Source organism: Aulonocara stuartgranti (genome assembly GCF_965226115.1).
Source record: "Aulonocara stuartgranti genome assembly, chromosome: 4".
Taxonomy (NCBI): domain Eukaryota; kingdom Metazoa; phylum Chordata; class Actinopteri; order Cichliformes; family Cichlidae; genus Aulonocara; species Aulonocara stuartgranti.
In genome coordinates, this window is record NC_138942.1 from 2,369,817 (window position 1) to 2,391,687 (window position 21,871).

The following is a 21,871-nucleotide window of genomic DNA, read 5'->3' on the forward strand; positions in this document are numbered from 1 at the left end:
TTACTTGGCCAACACTTTCATTTGGAAAAGCAGCACGAGCACGATACAAAAACACCAATAATAAATAGTAAAAAGTTCTTGAACACAGCTGTAGAGCCGGGGCTTCGTTTACATCGCACACTGGCCATGATCAGAATGAGCTGGCATCAGCGGGCAGGTGTGGCATCTGTGCCTCTTGATCCCAAACGGTCTGAGCCGTCGTACATCGCTCACTGACCCTGCCGAACATCAGGAGGAGGTGCCGCGTTCATCAGCAGGGATCAAAACACCGGTAACGGTGCTCACTTTGAGCACACGTTTCTCTGAAAATCTGGACAGATAGTGACGCCAGCTGATGATCTTTATTCACGTCTCAGACATAAATATTTTGAGCTGGGAATCATGCAAAGCTACTCTGACAGAGTGAAAGCGTGAAGCTGAACAGAGCGGTGATGATCCCGGAGAGTCGGGCAGATATAAAATCTGATCAATTAAAATGTTGAAGCTTGTTTTGGTAAACGACGCCCCGCTGAGCAGACAGTGTGGATGAATCACGACAGCTAACACTAACACAGGGAGAGTCACGTGTTGAATAAGGAGTGATATAAAAGGTGAGAGGGGCGGGCTGCACGGACACCTGTGCACACGTAGGTCGTCATGCGAGCGGCCGGGATGGGCTAATAGGGACGGCCCCGCCGCTCCTGCCTGCGGTCGCCCCTGGAAACCAAACACAAAGACATAAAACATCAGTGCAGTTTCCAGCCAGCGGTCGAGTTTCTCCAAGTCAACACAAACCACAGAGGCACTGCTGAGCTTGGACTTCAACAAGTCAATACTCAGACTAAGAAATAAATAAATGATTTCAAAATCAACAAAACAGATTTTTAAATGAAATGAATTTAAAAAATCTGATCAGTGGGACCAAATCTTAACCCGTGAAACCTGTTTCTCGTGTATTTACAGTCAAAACACTCCAAATCAGGCTAAAAGTGCTGGCACGTCTGGGAAGGCTCCGTCAGTGCTGATCGGTACAAACAGGTTTCAGAGCGGCATGAGCTCCATGAAAAGAAGAGGGGAACCTGCAGACTGGGAAACAGGAGCTCAGATTTTATTTAAATGGTTCATTTTCAGTTTGAACATCTGCTGTGAGTAAAATTCGAGTTTATGATTGATGACATCTGTTTTCCCACGTGTGTGTGTCTATAATCATTTAAAGCAGTTCTCCTGCTGTCTGTCGTGTGTGCAAGTGTCGTTGACTCCACCGACACTGGAAACATCTGTAAGGCCAGGGGTTAACTGTCATGATTACTCATCGATTTCCAAATGAATAACCATAAAACACTTGACGTACACGCGGGCACGCCGCCTCACAGAGCTGCCGTGCATCTTGTTGCTCACCTCACATCCATCTTGCCGGGGCCAAATCCTCCCCGCTCGCCTCCTCGGCCTCCTCTGAAGCCTCCGCTGCCGCGGTCGCCGCCGCGGCCCCTGAAGCCGCCCCGATCAAACCCCCCTCTGCGGTCTCCGCCTCCTCCGTAACCTCCTGCCAGGAAACAAATGAGGTGAGCGGGAATGCATGACTCACCAAACTGAAATGTTTCTCTGCTGTACACATATAAGTGATTACAGGAAACCAGAGTAAACCACTACAGAGCAGAAGGATTCCTTCATAAACCGCACTGTGTCTGTTATGATTTAATGCAATCATTCATTCAATATCTGCAATCTTTTACTCTAATGTAAACCTACAACAAAGTAAAATATGCTGAAATATTAACCTCACAGCTACAAGTTTATCCTCCTGAGATGTCTTAAACATTCACAGGTCACCCTGTTCTTCTTCTCCATCTTAGATAAACTATGAATGATGAAATTCCCCTTTTTTCAAATATCATTAATTACATTTACAACTCAGAAGGTCAGAGCGTGTCCAGGCTGCTCAGATGCTACGATCAGAGTTTTAACGGTTCCTCGTTCTTTGTTGAATCAAGAAGCTCCTAAACTTTGGAACAGCTTCCTCTGCTGAATCTGCAGCTTGTTTTAAACGACTGCTAAAAACTCTTTTTTTAAAAAGGTTGGGTTTTCTTTAATCATTCGTGCATCATAGAATACATTTGCATGTGACAAACGGCAGCTGCAGGTTGTTTCAGTTGCTCCTGCTATTTTCTCCTTACTCAGAATTTTTACATAATTTCTGTAAGGATTAATAAAGTATTCTGATTCTTGCTGTGTGTGTGTTTGAGCACATAACTGTGTGTCTGCGTGTTACAAAGTCATCAGAACTACGCGATCGCACAGTACAAGTCGACCATCCTGATGCAGATGTAGAAACGTTTCTGCCAGGATGCGCTTATCATTAAAATCACGACGAGAAAACTTTAAAAATTACCAAATGTAAACTTGTTTTCAAGTCACAAACACACTACTTCCAAATGTAACAACTACTGGAAATAGAAGACATTTTTTTGTCCTGCAGCCGCCTCGTGTGGAGATCAGTTATCTCAGGGAGGAGTTTACGTCACCTGAATCCTCATTCTTTTTGCTTTTGTAATCCGGTAATCCAGAAACAGCGATAAGCAGCTACGCTCCACTGCAAGCATGTGTTCTTCAGCCACATTTATGAAATAGTTCAAGATTATCTCACGAACATGACCTGCGTGAGATAAATACTGATGCTAACGCGCGTTCACTTGTCATCGCTCATTTCAGCCATCAGTAGAGCTCAGAGAGCAGATCTCAGTAGATTTTATATCATCAGACAATGACATGAAATAAAACATGATTTAATCTACAGCCCGCCCACCTATCACATATCTAACTGCAGAATACATAAAAAATAAAAATGAGCGGACACATGTCTGCGTGCTCTTCTCTTTGATCAGGTAAACTACAGCTGTGCTAAACCACAGAAAGCTCCCACAGCTAAACACACAAGCAGTAGAAGTGTACACAGAGTACATCCTGAAAGCAGCCGAGACAAAGGCTTTAGGACGAACTCCAGAACAACAAAGCAGCCGGCCGAGCGAACGTCGGGGTCGGAGGGTACACTCAGCTTCTGTTTCAGTCAGACTGAAAACAAACACTCAGAACGACTGAACAACACGAACGATAACAACATGTTCAGCTTTCTCACTCCATAATAAAAGTCTGCACGTGCTCTTTTTGTTCGTGATCCGATCGATGTGATCGCATGATTTCTGTTGTTCATCCTCTGAGTGTAAAACAACTGAGGCACGAACTGAAACTGTGATATTACAGGAGACAGTGATACCCAAACAGCGCCTCACTTAAAAACCAGCTGATCGAACAGCGTTTGGTCGGCAGGAAGTAAAGTTACCTCCACGTGTGGCTGCTAATTCTCTTCTTCTGTACTGTCTTCCTCCCCTCACCACAACCGGCTGCCCCTCCCTGAGCCTGGTTCTCTCTTGAGGTTTCTTCCTGTTAAAAGGGAGTTTCTCCTTCCCACTGTCGCCAAAGCGCTTGTTCATAGGCGGTCATATGATTGTTGGCGTTTTCTCGGTTTCTTTGTATTATTGTACGGTCGACCTCAAACAATAAAGCGCCTTGAGAGAACCGTGATTCATATAAATAACAGTGAATGGAATTTAACTGAAGTGAACTTTTAGGGTATCGTGAAAGTTATTTCAAAACTGTGATCTGTGACAGGAAGTCAGGTCAGCTCACTTGGAAAATTCTGCTTCCGCTGTTTGGTGTTCGTGACAGCGTGGGTGAAGCAGAAACAGGAACAACTACACACTTTAATAATAACTACATGTGTTTTTATTTATTTAATGCATGTTTTGACCTTAACCCTTTAAGACCTACCATAGAACCAAGTCCGCCAGAGCTTATATTATATTTTTACATGCTGTGGAGCCATTTGTGGGAGCATTTCAAGTTGCTATACATCAATACAACTGTTACAGCCCAAATTTTGATAATATGTCTGCATTAAGTGCATAGTAATTACATAAATTGCAAAAATGTGCAATAAACTACAAAAATTGGAAATGGTTTTTGTTTTTTTTACATATATTTCTACTTGGAGAAATTTAAGAGGTTTATCCCTCAAAACTGTAAATGCAAAAAAGTTGCACAAAATAGTTTCTAACAACAGGAAATTTATTTTGAGTGTCTTCATAGTTTTATTTTTGAGATACACTAATTTTTATATACTGCAGGAAAAACAAAAATAAATATTATACTGCAAATTTGCAAAGAAACAGCATCTGCATCAAAATAAATGTTCAGCAGTGCAATTTGAGTTCTAAGCATCCCAGAAACTATTCAGAAAAGTCAAACATGACTTTTAAAAACACCAGTACAGGCTTATAAGGCCCCGAGGGTAAAAAACTAAAATTTCCATGAAAATGACGTCACTTCCGGTTTCGGGCAGGTAATGGCGGACATGCAAAAGTTCGCGCTGACCTATATTCCAACGTAGGAAGTGTTACGAACAGCTGATGGGATCGGCAAAGCGTGTTTCTGGAATATTATGTTTTTGTTCCTGCAAGCGCTTTTTATGCAGTTTTGCAAAGCTTTATGTGGAAGGAAACCGTGACTGAGGACAAGCTGATGGCATCAGATGTAAGCGCAACTCCTCCGGTTTCATATGCAAAACAAATTATTGTGCTAGCTTACATGGTCCCAGTTCTGCAGTGATTTAGAAATAGTTACGCAAAACAGAGCGTGCCCGGTTAAACGCATAAAGCCTTTTTTAAGTGTCTGAGTAAACTCTGTGAGTCAACAAATGTTCACCTATTTATTTATCTAATATTTATCCAGGTGTATCTAACCTCGCTCCATGGGGGGCATCCCACCAGCATCTTCAGCTTTCGGAGCTTTGCACTGGTTACACTCATTACGCCAGGAGAAGTTCAAGTTCCCACAGTTACTGAAGAGAAGAAAGGAAGACTTTAGAAGAACTGTTATATGTTGATAACAGATCCGTAGAAAGATTACTACATTAAATAAAGGTAAGACTGAGCAAAACTAAAACATCTGGCATCATATTTTAAGCAATCATTGTACAAGATGTTTTTGTTGTGTTTTTAATTCTAATTTATTGTCATAGAGGAGTCATCAAAACTCACGGGTTTGAACACTTCCAATCTCCGGCTCGCTGCTGCCCTCCTCCACCACTGGCACCACCTCCTCCCCCTCCATTGCCACCGTTGCCTCCTGGGAAACCTCCCCCTCGACCGCCTCCGAACCCTCCACGGCCCATCGGACCTGCACGGAAGAAAACGCCACAGCATCTGTCAGCGGGACACGTGACTGATGGTTCAGTGCGAGGCTGAAGCTTTTTAATTCACTGCAAACAGTAAACGAGCATTTTTGTTACGACTCAAAGTTCACCTGTGAAGTGCACCGTGTGGTCCGACTGCTGTTTACAAGGTTATAATTTTTCACTTTATAAAACTAAAAGTAAAAAGAAAGTGACTCGCCTCCTCGCCCTCTACCTCCCCTCATGCCTCCTCGGCCTCCAAAGTCAGCTCTGCGTGTGGCAAAGGACACCTTGATTGGGTTTCCATTGAAGTCTTTACCTGGAGTAAAGCGATGAATATCAAAGGATCAGATATGAGGTATGAAATCAATAATCCTTTCTAGCTCCATATTCTTGGACTTTCCAACAGTAGCTTTGCATGAGTTACAGTTCAACATAATCCTTATTTGTCTTATACTTTAGCAGTCAGTTCCATCAAAGCCTAGTTTCCAGATACAAACCTTATAAAACCACTTAAACCACCAACAGAAACTCAAACAGTGGGGAAGCCAAAGCTCAGAGGTAATAACTCACCATCAAACCACTCGATGGCAGCTTTAGCTGAGGGGGGGTCATCGAAGGAGACCGTGGCCTCCCCCTTCAGCTTCCCCGTCTCTCTATCCGTGTACAGGTTGATCATGGGCAGGCCTGTCTTCTTGTTTACCTAAGAGGACAGAAGGAAAGGGATGAAAGTCCATGGACCAGAACTGTGAACAGCACAACAGTTCAGGTGCTGTGTGTTACCATGGAAATCAGACTAAAGGATAGAAATTCATTTAGATTCCAAATGATGAAATTCTTCTTCTTTTTCTGAAGTGTAACATAAGATTTTATGACGAGCGATCGGGGAACCAAGAAAGAAAATGGCTTCATTCCAGTTTTTGTTAAACTTTAACATCAAGCCGGCGCTTCTTTACCATTTTAACCAGTCATCTATACATGACACATCCAAATAAATGCTTTATTGATTACTGACCAAACACAAATCAATATGTTACCTTAATGATCCCAATCTGCTTAAAAAAGTCCGCCACTGATTCAACAGTGTAGTCGTCTCCCAGGCCTTGCACAAAGATGGTGTTGTTATCAGAGTTATCCTGGTCCTGCACTGTTAGAAAATCATATAAAGTGATGTAATTCAAGCAGTAACAATGGCGTAAAGCAGGGGTGTCCTTGAGAGCTACTGTCCTGGAGCTTTTACATGCATGCCTACTCCAACACAGGCGAATAAAATTGTTGAATTAGCTCTGCAGCATACCATCAAATTTGGCAAAGGCCTGGCAACAAGCCTTTCATTTGATTCAGGGGTTTCGGAACAAGGACGCATCTAAAAGCTGCAGGACTGCAGCTCTCGAGGACAGGGGATAGAGACCTCTGTGCTAAAGGAACTACCAAAAGGCTTAATTCTCTAGAAGTGTCTCTAAAAGTGCTCAGTAAATGTAGGCTTTATTATCGGAAGAAAACTAAAACAAAGTGAAAAATGTCTGCCAATTATAAAGCCAAGAGAACCATGTCTTGGTAAATTCTTGGCATAGGAGGAAATATTTGTAGTCGTTTCTTCTGAATTTATTGGCTTTAGTTCATCTCTCAGACTGACATCACACCAACGACTGAAACTGGCTTTTGCTGGTAGCTGAACAAAGAAAACAGGAAACACTTACTGAAGCCGGATCCTCCGTGTCCTGGTTCTCTTGGTCCTTAAGGACAAAAACAAACAGATGTTAGGTGTGGAAAAGGTCAGCTGTTCCATCACACACAAACAATGGTCTAACTAATAGTTAATTCATTTCATGCACACCTCATCCCCACAGGTATATCCAGCACTACTATCAAACTCTCTTTAGGTTTATCTGTCTGAACGTTTTTCATGTCTCGGCTCATTCGCTTCACCGTCATCGTTATCACGCTCCACTGAGGTCAGCGAGTGGCTCCAAGTCCCAGGAACAAGTGTAAAAAACACAACCGTCCACTTTATTGAGATACTGCCTTGTAGCTATTTCTGTGCATTGGCTTTGGTCCTTTTTTTCTCCAACGAGAACAAGCAGACTCTTTGGAAAGAGCCTTAAAGGTGGTTTGTTTACATGTTGGGTTTTTTAAGAATTGCTGCAGTCATGTTGAAGCGTTTTCTTTAACACCAACATTACAGAATCATTGAACCAGTCAAACACACTGAAACACAATTGTTTTAATTTCTATGGAACAGCCCTACATGTCATTAATTGATCCCATTGGATACTTCAGTTTTCCCACAGCTCAACAAAGGATTCTTGCAAACTGCTCAAACATACGTCCTGGGAACACGAACGCCATGTTTGCCATTCTGACAATTGAACCCGCTCAGAAAACCATCTTCACCTGTGCAGGTTTTCAGACATTACCTTACGAAGCGCTTCAGTGCATCAGGTCCCGTCACTTTTCTGAAAGGAACTTGGGCTCAATGCTCCCTCTTTAAACAAACACGGGACTGGTTATCGGACGCCAAAGGCAAACCGCCTGCAGGAGCAGATCTGCTCGTGTCCATCTGACATTAAAAGACTAGTTTGGGGGCTTTTTTTAATATATTGTTCTAGTTTGTGGCTGTGCAAACAAGGAGAACCAGTCTTTGGGCACAACTCACTGAGGAAACCAAAATAAAAAAACCAAAATAGAAAATAAAATCTGATCCGTAACTAACATGAGCAGGCATCAGTGTCCCAAGCTAAAAATCAAGATTTCAGTTTCCAGTTTATTTTTCACTGAGCTCATTTTCAACTATCTTTGACATTAAGCAACTATCGGTTAGGGTGGAGCATCTGGCATTGGCTCCCTGAGAATCTTATGAGGAAATAATCAGGAAACTAGACACCACCCTCTCCACAATTATATCAGTAGTCGCAGATAGCTGAACTTTTATTGGCTGGATGGAAAACCTTAAGTTAATGCCCAAGGGGTCAATGACTTCATGACCTTTTATTTCTTTAAATAATTCAAATACAAACGTTTTTTTCTATTACATCTCTTCCACATAAGCACAATAAAAAACTTTACATTGCAGCTAAACTGAAGATTTTTCATTAGAAAGCATACGCCCTCGTTGGTGTTTGTGATGTTTGTGATGTTGTGGATCTTAAAGACATCCCACCCCAGCAATGAGTAAACTGGAAGAATCAGAACGGACCAAAACCAGAAGCCTGAATATGAGCATCTATTCTCAGATGCAGTGGTGAGAATTTTGATATGGACTTTCCTACACTAAACACATAACCAGTGATTATTTTAATTATACTAAAGCACGCCCACCTTTCTATATGATCAACCCACATCTGAGGATGTGACTAAGCATCCGTACCTCTTGTTCTATTGTTCCAAACTGATTCCAAAGTTTTCTGCAGAAAGGCGGGCAGACAATGGTGTTCGATCCCATCCACACTGAGGACGGTGCAGAATCAGAGCCTGGGAGATTAAACCCTACAATAAACTACTCAACAATCTTTAAAGAAAGTTCGAGTTAAGTAAGTATGTATTAGATTACTACAGCCCTTCTACAACAGGGTCTCGCCATTTGCAGGAATCCCAGTCAACATCTCCAAGTAGTTTGGGCAAACAAGGCCAAGCCCTACTGAAACAATCCAAAAAAAAAGAAGTGCCGTAACATCAATCTAAAGGTCAGGATTTAAAACAAACAAACAAAACTCATCCTAGAAGCAAGTTTATTATGAAGTTTCTATCTGAATAAATAAGAGCTCTAACTTTTCCAAAAAAATACTCTCACCAACTGAATTATTCAAAAGATGTTATGAGTCTGATCACAGATTGGTGTTTGAAAAGCTTCTTGATTGGCTCAGTCCAGTCCAGTGATACAGTCAGCACTCTGATTGGCTCTATGGTGGGAGGGGTGGCCCACCGCCATATCTGACCATGCAGAAGGCTCCCACAGATTTCTGTTCAGGATTATTTGAGCCTCCTCCTGCAATGTTTTTGTAATAGTCCCCGAATCACAGAATCACCAGTAAAACCAGTAAAGAATGACTAGAAATGTGAAAACTTTTCATACTTTCAGGTTCAGCTGATTTAAAGCAGATAATTGATGGGCAGAACGTCCAGCATCTTTGCAGTTACCCAGAGATTTTTGCAAGGCATTCTTTGAACCCTGTTTTGCTCTTACAATGTCTCTAATGAAAACACCTTTCAATCAGCATACGTTTGCTTTTTCCGCAGCTGTTGTGCTGCTTCAAAATGGCCTTGGAGTGGTAATCTTTGGGTGGTGAATGACACCAATACAGACACAGTGGCCATGCGGGGTAAACACCATTTATTGCTAGAACCTTGTTGGGCGTGCTACCTGTAAATTTTAACTAAAATAATTTGGTAATTTAAATAAAAAGCCCACATTTATATAAACTCTCCGATCCGTATCAGTTTGTGCTTCTTATTAGCAGGATTGTAAACAACTGAAAACATTTCCTTCAAGAAATATTGTCCAAACAGTTTGAAGGGCTTGAAAAAAAGATGATGACTGGACTTCTTTGGGTTTGTGAAGACGTTCACCTCTCATCCAAAAGGCTTCTTCAGTTCCCACTGCTGACCGTTGCAGGTGTCACATGAGCCGTCGTTCAGAGTAGGCATAGATGGCCTCTTTCAAACCAATGTTCATCTTGTCAAATTCTCAAATTTGACATTCTCAACATTCTCAAAATCTACCCCACTGTGGGTTAAATACCTGGGACTCTCCACCTCTTGTTTCTAGAACTGAAGGGAGTTTCACCTCCTGGATGGGAGGTGAAACGTCTTTGCAAACCCAACGAAGTCCAGTCACCTTCTTTTCGAGCTCTCAAAACTACCATGACTGGATGACTGAGAATGGTAAATGGCCTGTATTTATATAGCGCTTTACTAGTCCCTAAGGACCCCAAAGCGCTTTACATATCCAGTCATCCACCCATTCACGCACACATTCACACACTGGTGATGGCAGCTACATTGTAGCCACAGCCACCCTGGGGCGCACTGACAGAGTCTACACAGACATGTAGTAGAACTACAGTGGAATGCATCAAGTTACCGCCATTACTACTTAATCTCTTTATGATCACAAAAGAACAAAAGCAAAACCCTCTTCAGCCTGAATGAGCATATTCTCGGATGCAGTGGTAAGAATTTAGATAGGGGCTTTCTTACTGTAATTACTTTAACAAAGCTAAAGCATGCCCGCCTTTCTATACGATCAACCCAGATCTGAGGGTATGACTAAGCATTCATGCCTCTTGTTCTATTGTTCCAAATGGATTTGCAACTGAACCAAGAATTTTCAGTTTTCATCACCGTGAGTTCCAGAGTCAGTGTCATGTGAAAAAAATTCCCAGTGTGTGCAACCCAACCAGTTTTTACCTTTCAACCGTCTTTGGTGGAAAGTACAACAGAATCAAAACATCTGTCAACAGGTTTTCAAGCCAAGCCTTAAAAACCATTTAGGGTCATTTCATCTATTTAACACGATTTGTCACATTTGCACAACACGATAAGGTAAGCAACACTTATCTCACTTCAGTCACTGAGTTTGTCACCATCCACACTTCAAATTCAAACACCGAGTGCCAGAGGAGCAGTGGAAGGGCTAATGATGCAGTTTTAACTCCCTCCGATGGACATTTCAAGTCAAACACACAAAACACGATGGGTGTTATTATCTGTACAGTCATGCTAGAGACAGTATACATCAAAAGTCTTAACATTCGCCTGACCTTCACTGTTAAATAGCTGTTTTTTCTTCAGCTTTTCAGACAGAATCAAGTTTTATCCCCCAAGCCACACTTGAAGTACCAGAGTTTGAGCTTACTCCCTTTTAGCTTTGACACACCTTTTCACTCAAGTGTTGAAGTTTTTTGTCACTTACCACCAAACTTATTGAATCCTCCACGATCGCCCATTCTGATGAAGAGGAAGAGAAAAACGACACGCATTGAAGGCTGGAGCTGACAGCGATTTCTCTCAATGGGCTGAGGTTAACCTTCACTCTCACAGCGTCTTTGCTAAACCCACCCCTCCTCGCTGGCATTGTCCAAATGTACCCTTACTGCATGTTGATGTAACCCATGGACAAGAGGCCAGTGTACAAACCCTGTTAGCTGAAATTTGCATTTCTGACTCAGAAGGTGTAAAAACTTTCAAGTTCCATTTATTTCATCATAAGAGAATTAACAAACCCAAACATCAGAGCTCTGATCCCTTGGTGGGTGCTGTTTGTTTGTTTCTTTAAAGGTCTCGGAAAACCTTTATTCACTCAACACAGGGTGTCTACAGGTATGAACGACTTCAATTTAGAACCTTCAGACCTTAAAGATTTCACTTTGAGTAACACAAAGGTGAAAACACACTGACATCAGGTCAAATTTTCATTTGTTTTTATTCCCGAGTCTGAACAACACGGCGCAGACTGCTCTATCAGCATTTTCAGCCACAGGCTTTAACAGCCAAAAGTATTTTTATTCCTATTCACGTGTGTTTGACCTTCTTTCCTTTTCGATCATTGAGCAGGTTGGACAGCAGGGCCTCTCTACCGTGCTCAGGCCTGAGGCTGGGTCTCACTGGGCTTTAACTTAAAGTACTTATGTATTTTTATCCTGAGATAAAACAGTTACTGTCTGCAATGCTTTTTACACAAAGTAAAGCTAAAAATTATACTTTTAAAAGGGTAAAATTATCCATGACATGCTTTTCATTCTAAACTGCATTATATAAATAAAACCGAACTGAATGAGGCACAATTTTTTCACCCAGCGGGTGAAAGCACTTTGATATTTATACCTTTCTATAAAATTAAGCTGGTAAGAACACGCCAGTGGAAAAGTGTGTAGTAAACCCAACCCCACCCGTTTTCTCTTCAGCTGATATCTTTCCAGCAGACCAAACCATTAGCTGCTATTCACCAGGTAGATTACACATCATTTGCTCTCGCAGGTACAGCGTCGGCTTCTAAAAATTGATGCGGTCACATTGTTGTTACCTAATTATGCAGAGGAGGCCAAAATAGCAGCTTTGTGTCTTGGAAACTGTCTCAGTGACATGATTTTAAAATGTTTGAGACCCACTTAACTGAATTCAAGAAAATGTTATTCTTCTTCAGCGGTTTTTAGAGTTTCAAGTCTTTTTTAAGGACCCGTAGACACCCTGTCTTTACACAAATTGCAGCAATTCCCAAGTGTTTGAGACTTTTCTCCAAAATGACTGATTAGTATTTAAGTAATATATCCTGTGTTATTAGAAGACTATTAAATCTGACTTCCCCATAATGTGATTTTCCAAATGATGGCTTAAGAGTAGAAAGCCAGCCTGGAGAGAAGGTAAAAGCCTAGGAGAAGATTCAAAGAGTGATTAAAGCAGAGTATGGTACAGTAAACCTGCAAGGGCTGGTGGGGAAGGTGGTGGTAACAGGTGAAAAAGGCAGGTGATGGTGATATACTGAGGTGTGTTAGTTTGTAGGCAGAGTGAAGGTCACACTTTATTCTATAGAAACATTTCAGACACAAGCAAAGATGAAAAACTCGCCGTACGGCATCTTTGGTTGCCCGGTCAATGACTTGGACCAAGTAAGTAGCAGAAAATAGATCGATGGACAAAGTATTAATTACAGATAAAAAATGTATTTTAAAACAAAAAGAGTGCAAAGGGTCTGAATACTTTCTGAAGCAACTGTATACTTTACTATTTATAGCTGAATGGCATTTTTGAACTCCAGATGTGGCACAACACACATACCATTATCTTTCTTTGACGTGTTCATCCATCGTAAAACTGATAATACCCCAAAGTCATTTGTAAACTTGGATTTATCAGCTGATTAGTTCTCACTGTGGCGAATATCAAGATGACCCAGTGTGGAAGGAGATGTACAGGAAGTACACGATGGATGAGAAAATACATAATGGAATGGGAAACTAGTTTATCTGAGTCCAGCTCTAACATCATGAGGTCACAAAGAAGAAAACGAGAGACTACGTAACCTCGTAAGAAGAACAAAAACATCAACTTACCGGTTTATGCTTCACAGCTTCAAGCAATCAGTGCTGATGTTCTTTGTTCTGTACATTTAATTCATTGGCTTTACGAAGCTTTGCTCCAACCCATAGCAATTTTCTGCTGTTTTAATCCAGCTTCACCCAAAACCACTGAGGCCTCTGCAAGTATTCAGACCTCTGGGTAATAACACCAATTACCCGTGGCCGTGCACTTCTCTTTTGTGCATTAGCCTTATTACAGCATCCTGCTAGTGCACCTGTAACTTTTACTAACACGTAGTTTTCCCAGTGCTGGATCAGAGCTGAGAGAATAACCAACAACAATTCACAGTAATGTGTGATGAATGAATGATATTGAATTCAGTTTTTCCTGAGCTGTTTGGAATTTTTGTGGTTGTGGTTTCTGATTTGTATCATAGCGGAGCCTTCGTTTTTACATTTGCATCTTTTCTTTTCCAAGGTTGGAATAGATGAATCGAGTCAGTGGTATTAAAACAATCATTCTATTGAAAATGACAAATCTGAATCACATCCCAGCATCTTCAGTGTGTCCCATACTTTAGGGTTATCCTAACCCTAAAAATAACCCTAACACATCCATGTAAGACTACAGCCTCATCAGCATTCATAGACAATTCCTTTGCTTTTATTTTGAAAGTGCTGGCACTGTAAACATAGCGGGCCATGCTCGCGTTTTCACAGTCGATAGTTCGATGGCCGCATCACTACTGTGTGTCACCATCACTCTGGAGTTCGAGCTGGACAGACTTGAACAAGCTTGGAGTACATTTGACTCCACCTCCGCCTGACTCCACCCTCTTGGACTGCAGCTGGTGGCAGTTCTTGTTTTGTTTTGTTTTTTTTAAACGGAGGTCCACACTAACCAGATTCTGCCACGACGCCGAGCTCACTGAGGCATCAGAGCTGGAGACGAGACGAAGTTCAGCCACGTGACGAGGATCTTATTGAAGAGGCAGCTGATAATAGCTTCCTTATTTATTGTCTCAAGCTGTATCTTTATTATTTATGAATTTGTTTTGGAATAGACAGGCGTGCCACCTGTTGTGCTTAATGGCACAAAACACTGAATGAACCCTGTCAGACATTATAGCTCCATAGAAATAACATCAATACTTCAATAATGAACAAATAATCCATACATTGGCAGTATGTGAGATTTACTTCATCCTCTCTGATCAGAGAGCACCGATCATTCTGTTGTGTTTGCACTGACTAAGCAGAACAGGAAACAGTACTTTCAACCCATGTTGCCACAAAGTAGCGCTGAGTAAGCGCAGATTTTCAAAATAAAAGAAACCGAGTTTGGCTGCAGTGTTGTTTTTGTGTTCTGGCTGTGAACCTCTCATTTTTGGCTTACCAATCCATTCTTGACCAGATTTTTTTTATTTGTTTTTAACCTCATCACACTGTCAGGCGGGTCTGCACAGGGTCAACCGGACCACAACGCAAACCACCATGAACCAAGAAAACCCAGCTGAGTGGACGTCCTCTCTTTTATAGGACGAGCTGATATCACAGCACAGATGTTGGCTTTTAAAACTTTTACCTTTGTGCTCTTAATGTGTAAAAAACACACCTGCAGGCAGATGAAATAAGCCTGTTTAAGGTCACACTTTCTCCTCGCTGCCTCCACCTTCTGTTTTCAAAGATGAGTTTCATTCACCTGTTCTTGTGAGTACTGTAATGTTTCAGAACACACTGCTTTTTTGTGGCCATTTCACGTTTCTTTTTGATTTGGTGGTAAGGTGGTCCAGTGGCCTCAGAGCAGCAGGGTCTGGGTTTGAATCTGTTTTATCGTGTGAGGAGTCTGCAAAGATGATTCACAGCTTTGGCTCTTTCACTTTTCAACCACATGTCGACTCACTGGACCTTTAGCAATGTGGTCTTCAGCGTTTTTGGGCTGGGTGGAGAGGCGCTCCACGGGATCTCTTGCAGCACTGAGGATTACATACTCTTACAAGCAGGTGAGGTCAGAGGTGTAAATATGAATCACTACTTCTTTTTTTTTTTTTTTACAGGAAAAGAAGGAAGTAGTGCGGCTCCATGTAAAACCAGATGGGTGGAGACATTAAGATGTAGCACAGCCCTGAGCTTCTGTGACTCATAAGTCAATGATTGATGACACCTACCCCATGCCTCCTCTTCCTCTTGGACCACCTCGGCCGCCTCGGTCAAAACCTCGATCGTATCCGCCACCACCGCGGCCTCCAAATCCGCCTCCACCGCGGCCCCTGCCCCCACGGCCTTCCTGACCTCCATAACCTCCATCAGGACCACCGTATCCTCCGCCTCCTCCTCCACTTATCGGCGGGCTATCGCCTCCATATCCTGAGAGAAAGTTCCAACCTCAGCAGACCAAACACTGATGTGCTTTCAATCAGTAATCAACAGCTACACAACCCCTCACCTCCACTCTGCCCGTACTGGCTCTGCTGGCTGTAGCTCGGCGGAGGAGGGGTGTTGTAGCTCGGCGGCTGGTTGTAGTGACCTCCTCCGTGCTGAGACGGTTGTGGGTGGCTTCCGCTGCCCCCGTAGTTACCACCAGGCTGCCCTCCACTGCTGCCGTAACTGCCTCCGCTCGCTCCGCTGCTCGGTGGCTGGTAGGCGGGAGCTGGCGAGTTGCCTTCATAGCTGTTAGAAAACAGGAAGTGTTAAAGACTACAAAGCAACATGGCAGCTCACATACGAGAGACTCAAACTGCAGCTGCTCAATTATGGTGAAAACCTTAATCCTGATTATTTTGTTCAATGCTGTAATCTCAATCATTCACTTGGCGGCTCATCAGCCTTTTACCGCTAAGGGCCAAAAATGATTTGACTGTAAATGAACAAACATTTACTGAACTTGAACATGTCTGAATGTCCTCAAAATGAACACAATGCAAATGAAAGCATGTTTGGCCTCCGCAGTAACAGAGGGGTAAAGAGAAGTTCAGGTGGCAGCGGACACGTGCACGTCGACACACCTGAACTAATTAAAAAGAGGCTTTGTGTGATGAAATTAGCTAAAAGGGTCACCGTCTGCAAGTCCACGCTGGCTTCAAAGGACACATACCTGGCGATCAGCAGAGAGCTGAGGTCGCCACAGAGGAAGTTTGCTCCTATAACTGGAGCGCCCCCTGCTGTACTCACATGAAACTGCAGTAACGGCGCCTTTTTAAAGTTCTATTCGATTTAAACTAGTTCGGCCTCTAGGCTGACCTATAATATAATGAAAAACAGAGCACCTGCTTTATTAGGATTAGTATCATAGAGATAAGCACTGAATTACTGAGACTGAGCTCGGCTTATGTTGTACTTTATACTGGGGACCAGTATGAACATTTGATTTTTATTACAGGAGTGTTCTGACCACCATCAAACAACAAAAACTAACTGCACTCCAAAATTATTTAAAACTAAAGACGAATGCAGCCTTTAAATTATTCTTTTTTTGACTGCTTCTATCAAGGTTCGCTAAAGTTCACCTGCCTCCATCTCCTGCTATCCCAGCATCCTCCTCTCTCACACCGCAGGTAAAGTCAGTGAGGTTTGTGGTTGCTCCTAAACACTACCGCTGTGCAGATGGGGCAGAAATCAGTGAATTAAAGGCGAGGTGAACGTGAGCATACCTCGCAGAGGATGGAGGAGGAGGCTGCTGCTGCTGCTGGCTGTACCCGGAGAATGACGACTGCTGGCTGTAGCTCATGCTGGACGGCTGGTTGCTGCTGTTATAGCCACCGGAGCTGTAGGACTGACTTGAGTGACCATACCCACCACCACCACCACCACCCTGGTTGGAGGATGGAGACCCGTATCCACCTGGGAAAAGGAAACTGATTCACAGTTGACTGGAAAACGGTGACTGTGGATTTGGGCGGACGTTGGGGCTTCCTCTACCTGACTGAGGATGGCCGTAGCCGCTATAGCCTCCCTGACTGTAGGAGCTGGAGCTGCTGTCAGAGCTCTGGTTGTAGCCTCCGTAGCCCTGCTGGCCGTAACCCGGGCCAGACGACGGACCGTAGCCCTGGCTAGCACCGCCACCTCCACCATAGGATGGATAGCTGCACACACCAACCAAGAATACACCGTTTCAAATTGTTTTCATTGACTTACAAAACAAAATCATTTCCACGGTTAAATGCAAGGACTTACTTTTCTTGTTTTAACCCAAATTCAAAACCTAAATGTATTTACTCTGAATGAGTATTAATGACTGAAAGCTTCATGAATGAATAAAGACATGATTTACATAACTTACCCCTGGCTAGATGTTTGGGAATAATCTGTGGGAAAAAGCAGAGAGGGTTAATATTAAAGTCAGTTTTGATGATAGCAATAAAACATCCAAACAGCGTCAGACATAATCTATAACCTCACAAACTCAACAGTAACTATATAAGACACATTTTAATGGTAATTATTAAATGAATAAACTATATTCTATCTGTAAAAACACTTTTTAAGAAGGCCACGTCACTGCTTTTTATCATCCAGAAATGGAAACTGGTAATACTTAGGCTCAGTTTTCATGACATGGACTAAAACTGATTCTCTTTTAGTCTGGGACTAGATTCAATCCATGTCCGGGAGATCTATCCAAACCGAACATAATTAACAAAAACAGACGATTTAAAGTGTTTCAGACTGCAACACTGTGAAACTATTTATGAATACATTAAAAACCAGACACCAAATCCACTGAATTCAAATTTGTCAGATCAGTCTGGATGTGGGAGAGAGACACACTCAGTACTTTTAAGATTATGCTTAAAACTTTTGTTTAGTGACATAGTTAGGGCTGGATCGGGTGATCCCGAACCGACAGGCTTCCCATGATGCACTGAGCATTTCTTCTTCGCTCACACCACTCTGCATCTTATCATTTGTTGTCTCTGCTCTCTTACCCCCAGCTCGGTGTTATGGACAAGCCTCGGGGGTCCTGATCCTCCCAATCAAGTCACTGTGCTGCTGAATCCTAATGACACACTTCAGCTATAAGTTACACTAAATCACATGATAATGAAAAACACCCATATTGCTGATAAGCTGCTGCAGTGCAGCTCAGTTTAATGATGCAGTTCACATCAGTCTAGAGCTTCCTGTGCAGGTCAGAAGTATCTCTGTGTCTCATCGGTGTGTGCAGCGAGCTTTAAAGCATGACACTGCATGAAAATGGCAACACAAATGGAAATGTGACAGGATATTGTGCCCTAGTGTGTGTGTTGTGAGTTCACTGATCCAATCAAACACAGTCGCCCTTTTATAACTATAAACTTTGAGTGTCCTGTGCTTATATGTTTGGAAATATTTACGGCCTGTTTATTTATTGTTTAGTGTTTTTCTGGAATAGCAAAGCCCTCCCTGTCGGTTACCCTCCAGTTCAAACACCCAGCCTGCTGCTCCCTCCCCTCACCCCCATCAGGCAGATGGCTGCTCCTCCCTGATCCTGGTACTAACGCAGGGTTCTTCCTGTTAACAGGACTTTTCCTCACAGGGGGCCATGTGACTGTTTCTGTGTTGTTGCAGGCTCTTTACCTGACAGTATTAATAATCCAGCCCACAGATGCCAAAAAATTAATAATGAAATGTCTTTCATTATTTGGGGTTGAGTTGAACCCGCCCGGTGTAGGTGAGCTGGGTTTGCTCGGTCTCCGCTCTGATGTCCTTCTAATAAACCGAGGACAGGGGTTAAAGCAGCGCGATCGGCACAGGGGGGCGGTTACTCTGCTCGAGACCGCAGTGAGCCACCAGAAACTGGGTCAGCAGCAAAACCGGGCTAACGGCGAACTAATCGGACCGCAGCAGCTTCGGTTACTCAGAGTTAACCGAAGCTAGGCGGCGGGGCGGTCGTGCAGCCGGACAAACGGTGGCGTAAGGCCTGCATGAATTAAATGTGATAATAAAGGATGGACGCCACGCCCCCAGAGAGCCATTTAAACTGCAGCTAGCCGCTAGCTGTCCTCTGTTCACCGGCAGGTGAAGGTGATGCTATCTTTAGCTAACCGGCTCCGACGCCCAGACCCCAGACAGATTTGCCCGTTTCTCTTACCGTTAGACGCCATTTACACGGAGACAGCGCCGCTTCGGCCTTTCTCTCGGTCAAACAACGCGTCGTTGGATGATTAAACCGAAGAAGAGGACGAATCGACACGAAGCTCGACCCACTAGCGCCGCCGTCTTCAGCTGCTGTTCCTCCGCCGCCCGCCAGGGGGAGCGCAGCAGTATCGATGATGTTTAGTTTTATGTCAGGTGAAAAATGGTCCATCATCACAAGATGTGATGAGATGTGACTTCTTATAACACAAAATAGTAGTAGATTAATAGTAATGATAGTAATACAGTATCATTTTAATAACAACAACAGTAAAAATCATTTTTAATCATTTCTTTTCGTTTTTTCTTCAGAAGGAAAGTGAGTGCATTTATGGTGATGGAAATAATAGTTATGACAAACCTAGTTTGAGTAGCAAACATAATTCTAAAATGCTCTATAAGTCATTTCCACCCATCCACCATGGGGTCTTGTCCTGAAGGTCAGAGATCAAAATCTTTCTGGGGGTTAAAAGCCATAAATTGGGAATCTATTTAGGTGTCAGTCCAGTCAGAAAACACACACTGTGGACTTGATAAGATAAGATAGATTCCATATAATTTAGAGCTGATTAAAATTTGTAAACACTGGATTTTATGTGTGAGGGCAGATTATTCCAGAGAAAACCTGGTCACATTTCAGGGGGTGTTTCTCTGTCCTTTAGATCTCACTGCTGAAGGAGAATCCATAAAAGTGGCCATCACTGCATTGAACATGCATGGACAAAGGAACAAGTGCCTTCATTTGGATAGCGGGGGATGCATTCAGTTTCATCAGAAATGTTTTATTCTGAAGATACAGTAAATTAATTTTTTTATTTTCCATCTAACAGTCCAGGAGTAAAAGGCAGGTCTGCACATGATAAAGCAGGATCACTTTCCTGAGAGAAAATGTCAAAGTAAACCCGTCTGTTTTCATCACCGTGGCAACATGTTTCCACAGAAACAAGCTTCATTATCACAGGTAAGTCGCTACAGAGCAGGCGTGATTCCTGCTGTAATGATCGAACACATCTCTGTCAGCTTTCTGTATATGAGAGCGTCCTGTGTGGTGACTGTGCTGAGGTCACCACATCTGTGATTTTACTACATGTTCACTGTCAACAGGAAGAAACAGGCAGTTTGTCTGCGGGGGTTGCCATGGTCGTGTCCCTTTCAGCGGTCTGGGAACTTGGACTTGAGTCACTGGTGTTTCCTAGTTTTCGATTCTTGTTTCTTAGTTCTTGTGACGCCATCTTTGCTTCCTGTTTTTACTGTGTGATCTTTCCAGAGATGTGTTTCAGGTCTACGGTTGGTTTATTCGTTATCGTTTCCTCGTATATTCCTCCCTTCTTTCCTGTCTGTTTTCACTGTTCCCTCTCCCTAAGTCTTTTATTGTTTCCAGTTTTTACTGTTTTACTTTTGGATATTTTACCTTTTGTTTCCTAGTTCTGGATGAAGCATCTTTCTGTCTTTTTGGGCCTGTTAAGCAGGCACGTGCAGAGGGGGGGGCTAGAGGGGCTTGAGCACCCGCCCCTTTCCTGATGGGTGCCCAAAGTGCCCTTTTGTTGAGGTAACCTTTTAAAAAAAAATTATTATTACTTTTTATGTGTGTGTGCGTGCGGAGTCCTGTCTGTGCCCCTCAACAATAATATTTAACTATTAATCACAGTTTTGCTAAATAAAAGGATCTGGCTTGCATCAGTCACATGATCACATTTAACCAATGATCGCCCTTGACGGCAGAACGCGCTGGTTACGAGCCGGGAACGAGCTCACAAAGAGCACGCGCATTTTTAGCGGTCAGGAGCTGCAGGAGAAACACAAGTTAACTCAGAGACACAGACTGTGCAACAGCGTGACAAACATTACCTGTCCTTTTATTAACTGCACAGGTAGTGCTGGTCACAGCTGCTGGCTACCTGTGTAAGGCTGTCATGGGTCTGTAGCTCTGTCACCGTTTTAGGGAACATATTTCGTTTTAAAGTAAGTTTCCTGCCTTTCTGGAGGGATTATATTTCACTAAAAAACGATCTAATATGCATGTCCACATAATAATTATTATAATTATAATATATTAAAAAACACACGCTGTATTTTAAAGAACATACATTAAGAAGCAGATTATATTAGATTTATATTTTAAATAAGACAAAATGTGGATTTTACAGCAGTAAAATGATTGTATCTCTACAGTTTAAACATGTAATAAGCTTTGCCCTGCACAGAGAGGATAGTGAAACAAATGGAATCATCATAAATACATTATTTCATATTTATTACTTCCCCCTCCTCTTTGCTTTATTATTGTAGCTCTAGTAATAAATATGTAAGGATTCTGGATCAGCACCATGATGCCCATAGTATATACAGTATTCAGAAGAAGGTCTAAAGTGTCACTGTGTGTGCATGTGTGTGTTTTATGTATATAGATTTTTTTAAATTATTACTCATGATATAACATTGTCCAGACATGGCTGGTAAGGACATGAGGAGGAAACAGCAGAGCTGTGTGAGGCTACTAAAGGCAGTGCTATAACATTTTTCTGTCATCATTTTA

General features: G+C 42.6%; 2 protein-coding genes across 5 annotated transcripts in view; one reads left to right on the forward strand and one right to left on the reverse strand.

The window, feature by feature from the left end:
• On the reverse strand, positions 1-19,442 carry fus (FUS RNA binding protein). Its single transcript, XM_082530317.1, has 15 exons — positions 19,292-19,442; positions 17,501-17,525; positions 17,140-17,303; positions 16,872-17,061; positions 15,668-15,891; positions 15,390-15,588; positions 11,118-11,152; positions 6,907-6,942; positions 6,244-6,353; positions 5,780-5,909; positions 5,427-5,525; positions 5,073-5,211; positions 4,776-4,873; positions 1,378-1,522; positions 1-696 (listed from the first exon to the last, which is right to left on the reverse strand). The coding sequence occupies exons 1-15, from the start codon at positions 19,302-19,304 to the stop codon at positions 657-659; spliced, it is 1,647 nt and encodes a 548-aa protein (XP_082386443.1). The 5' UTR covers positions 19,305-19,442; the 3' UTR covers positions 1-656.
• The window catches only part of LOC309704860 (uncharacterized protein), a 6,164-nt gene continuing 3,705 nt past the window's right edge, over positions 19,413-21,871 (forward strand). For 2 of the 4 annotated variants that reach the window (XM_082530318.1, XM_082530319.1), the window contains exons 1-3: positions 19,413-19,491; positions 19,998-20,100; positions 20,171-20,296. The gene's annotated coding sequence lies outside the window, so the exon portion shown is untranslated. Of the gene's footprint in view, positions 19,492-19,997; positions 20,101-20,170; positions 20,297-20,341; positions 20,885-21,871 lie in introns of those variants that run through there. The other 2 variants (XM_082530321.1, XM_082530320.1) reach the window with 2 other exon arrangements.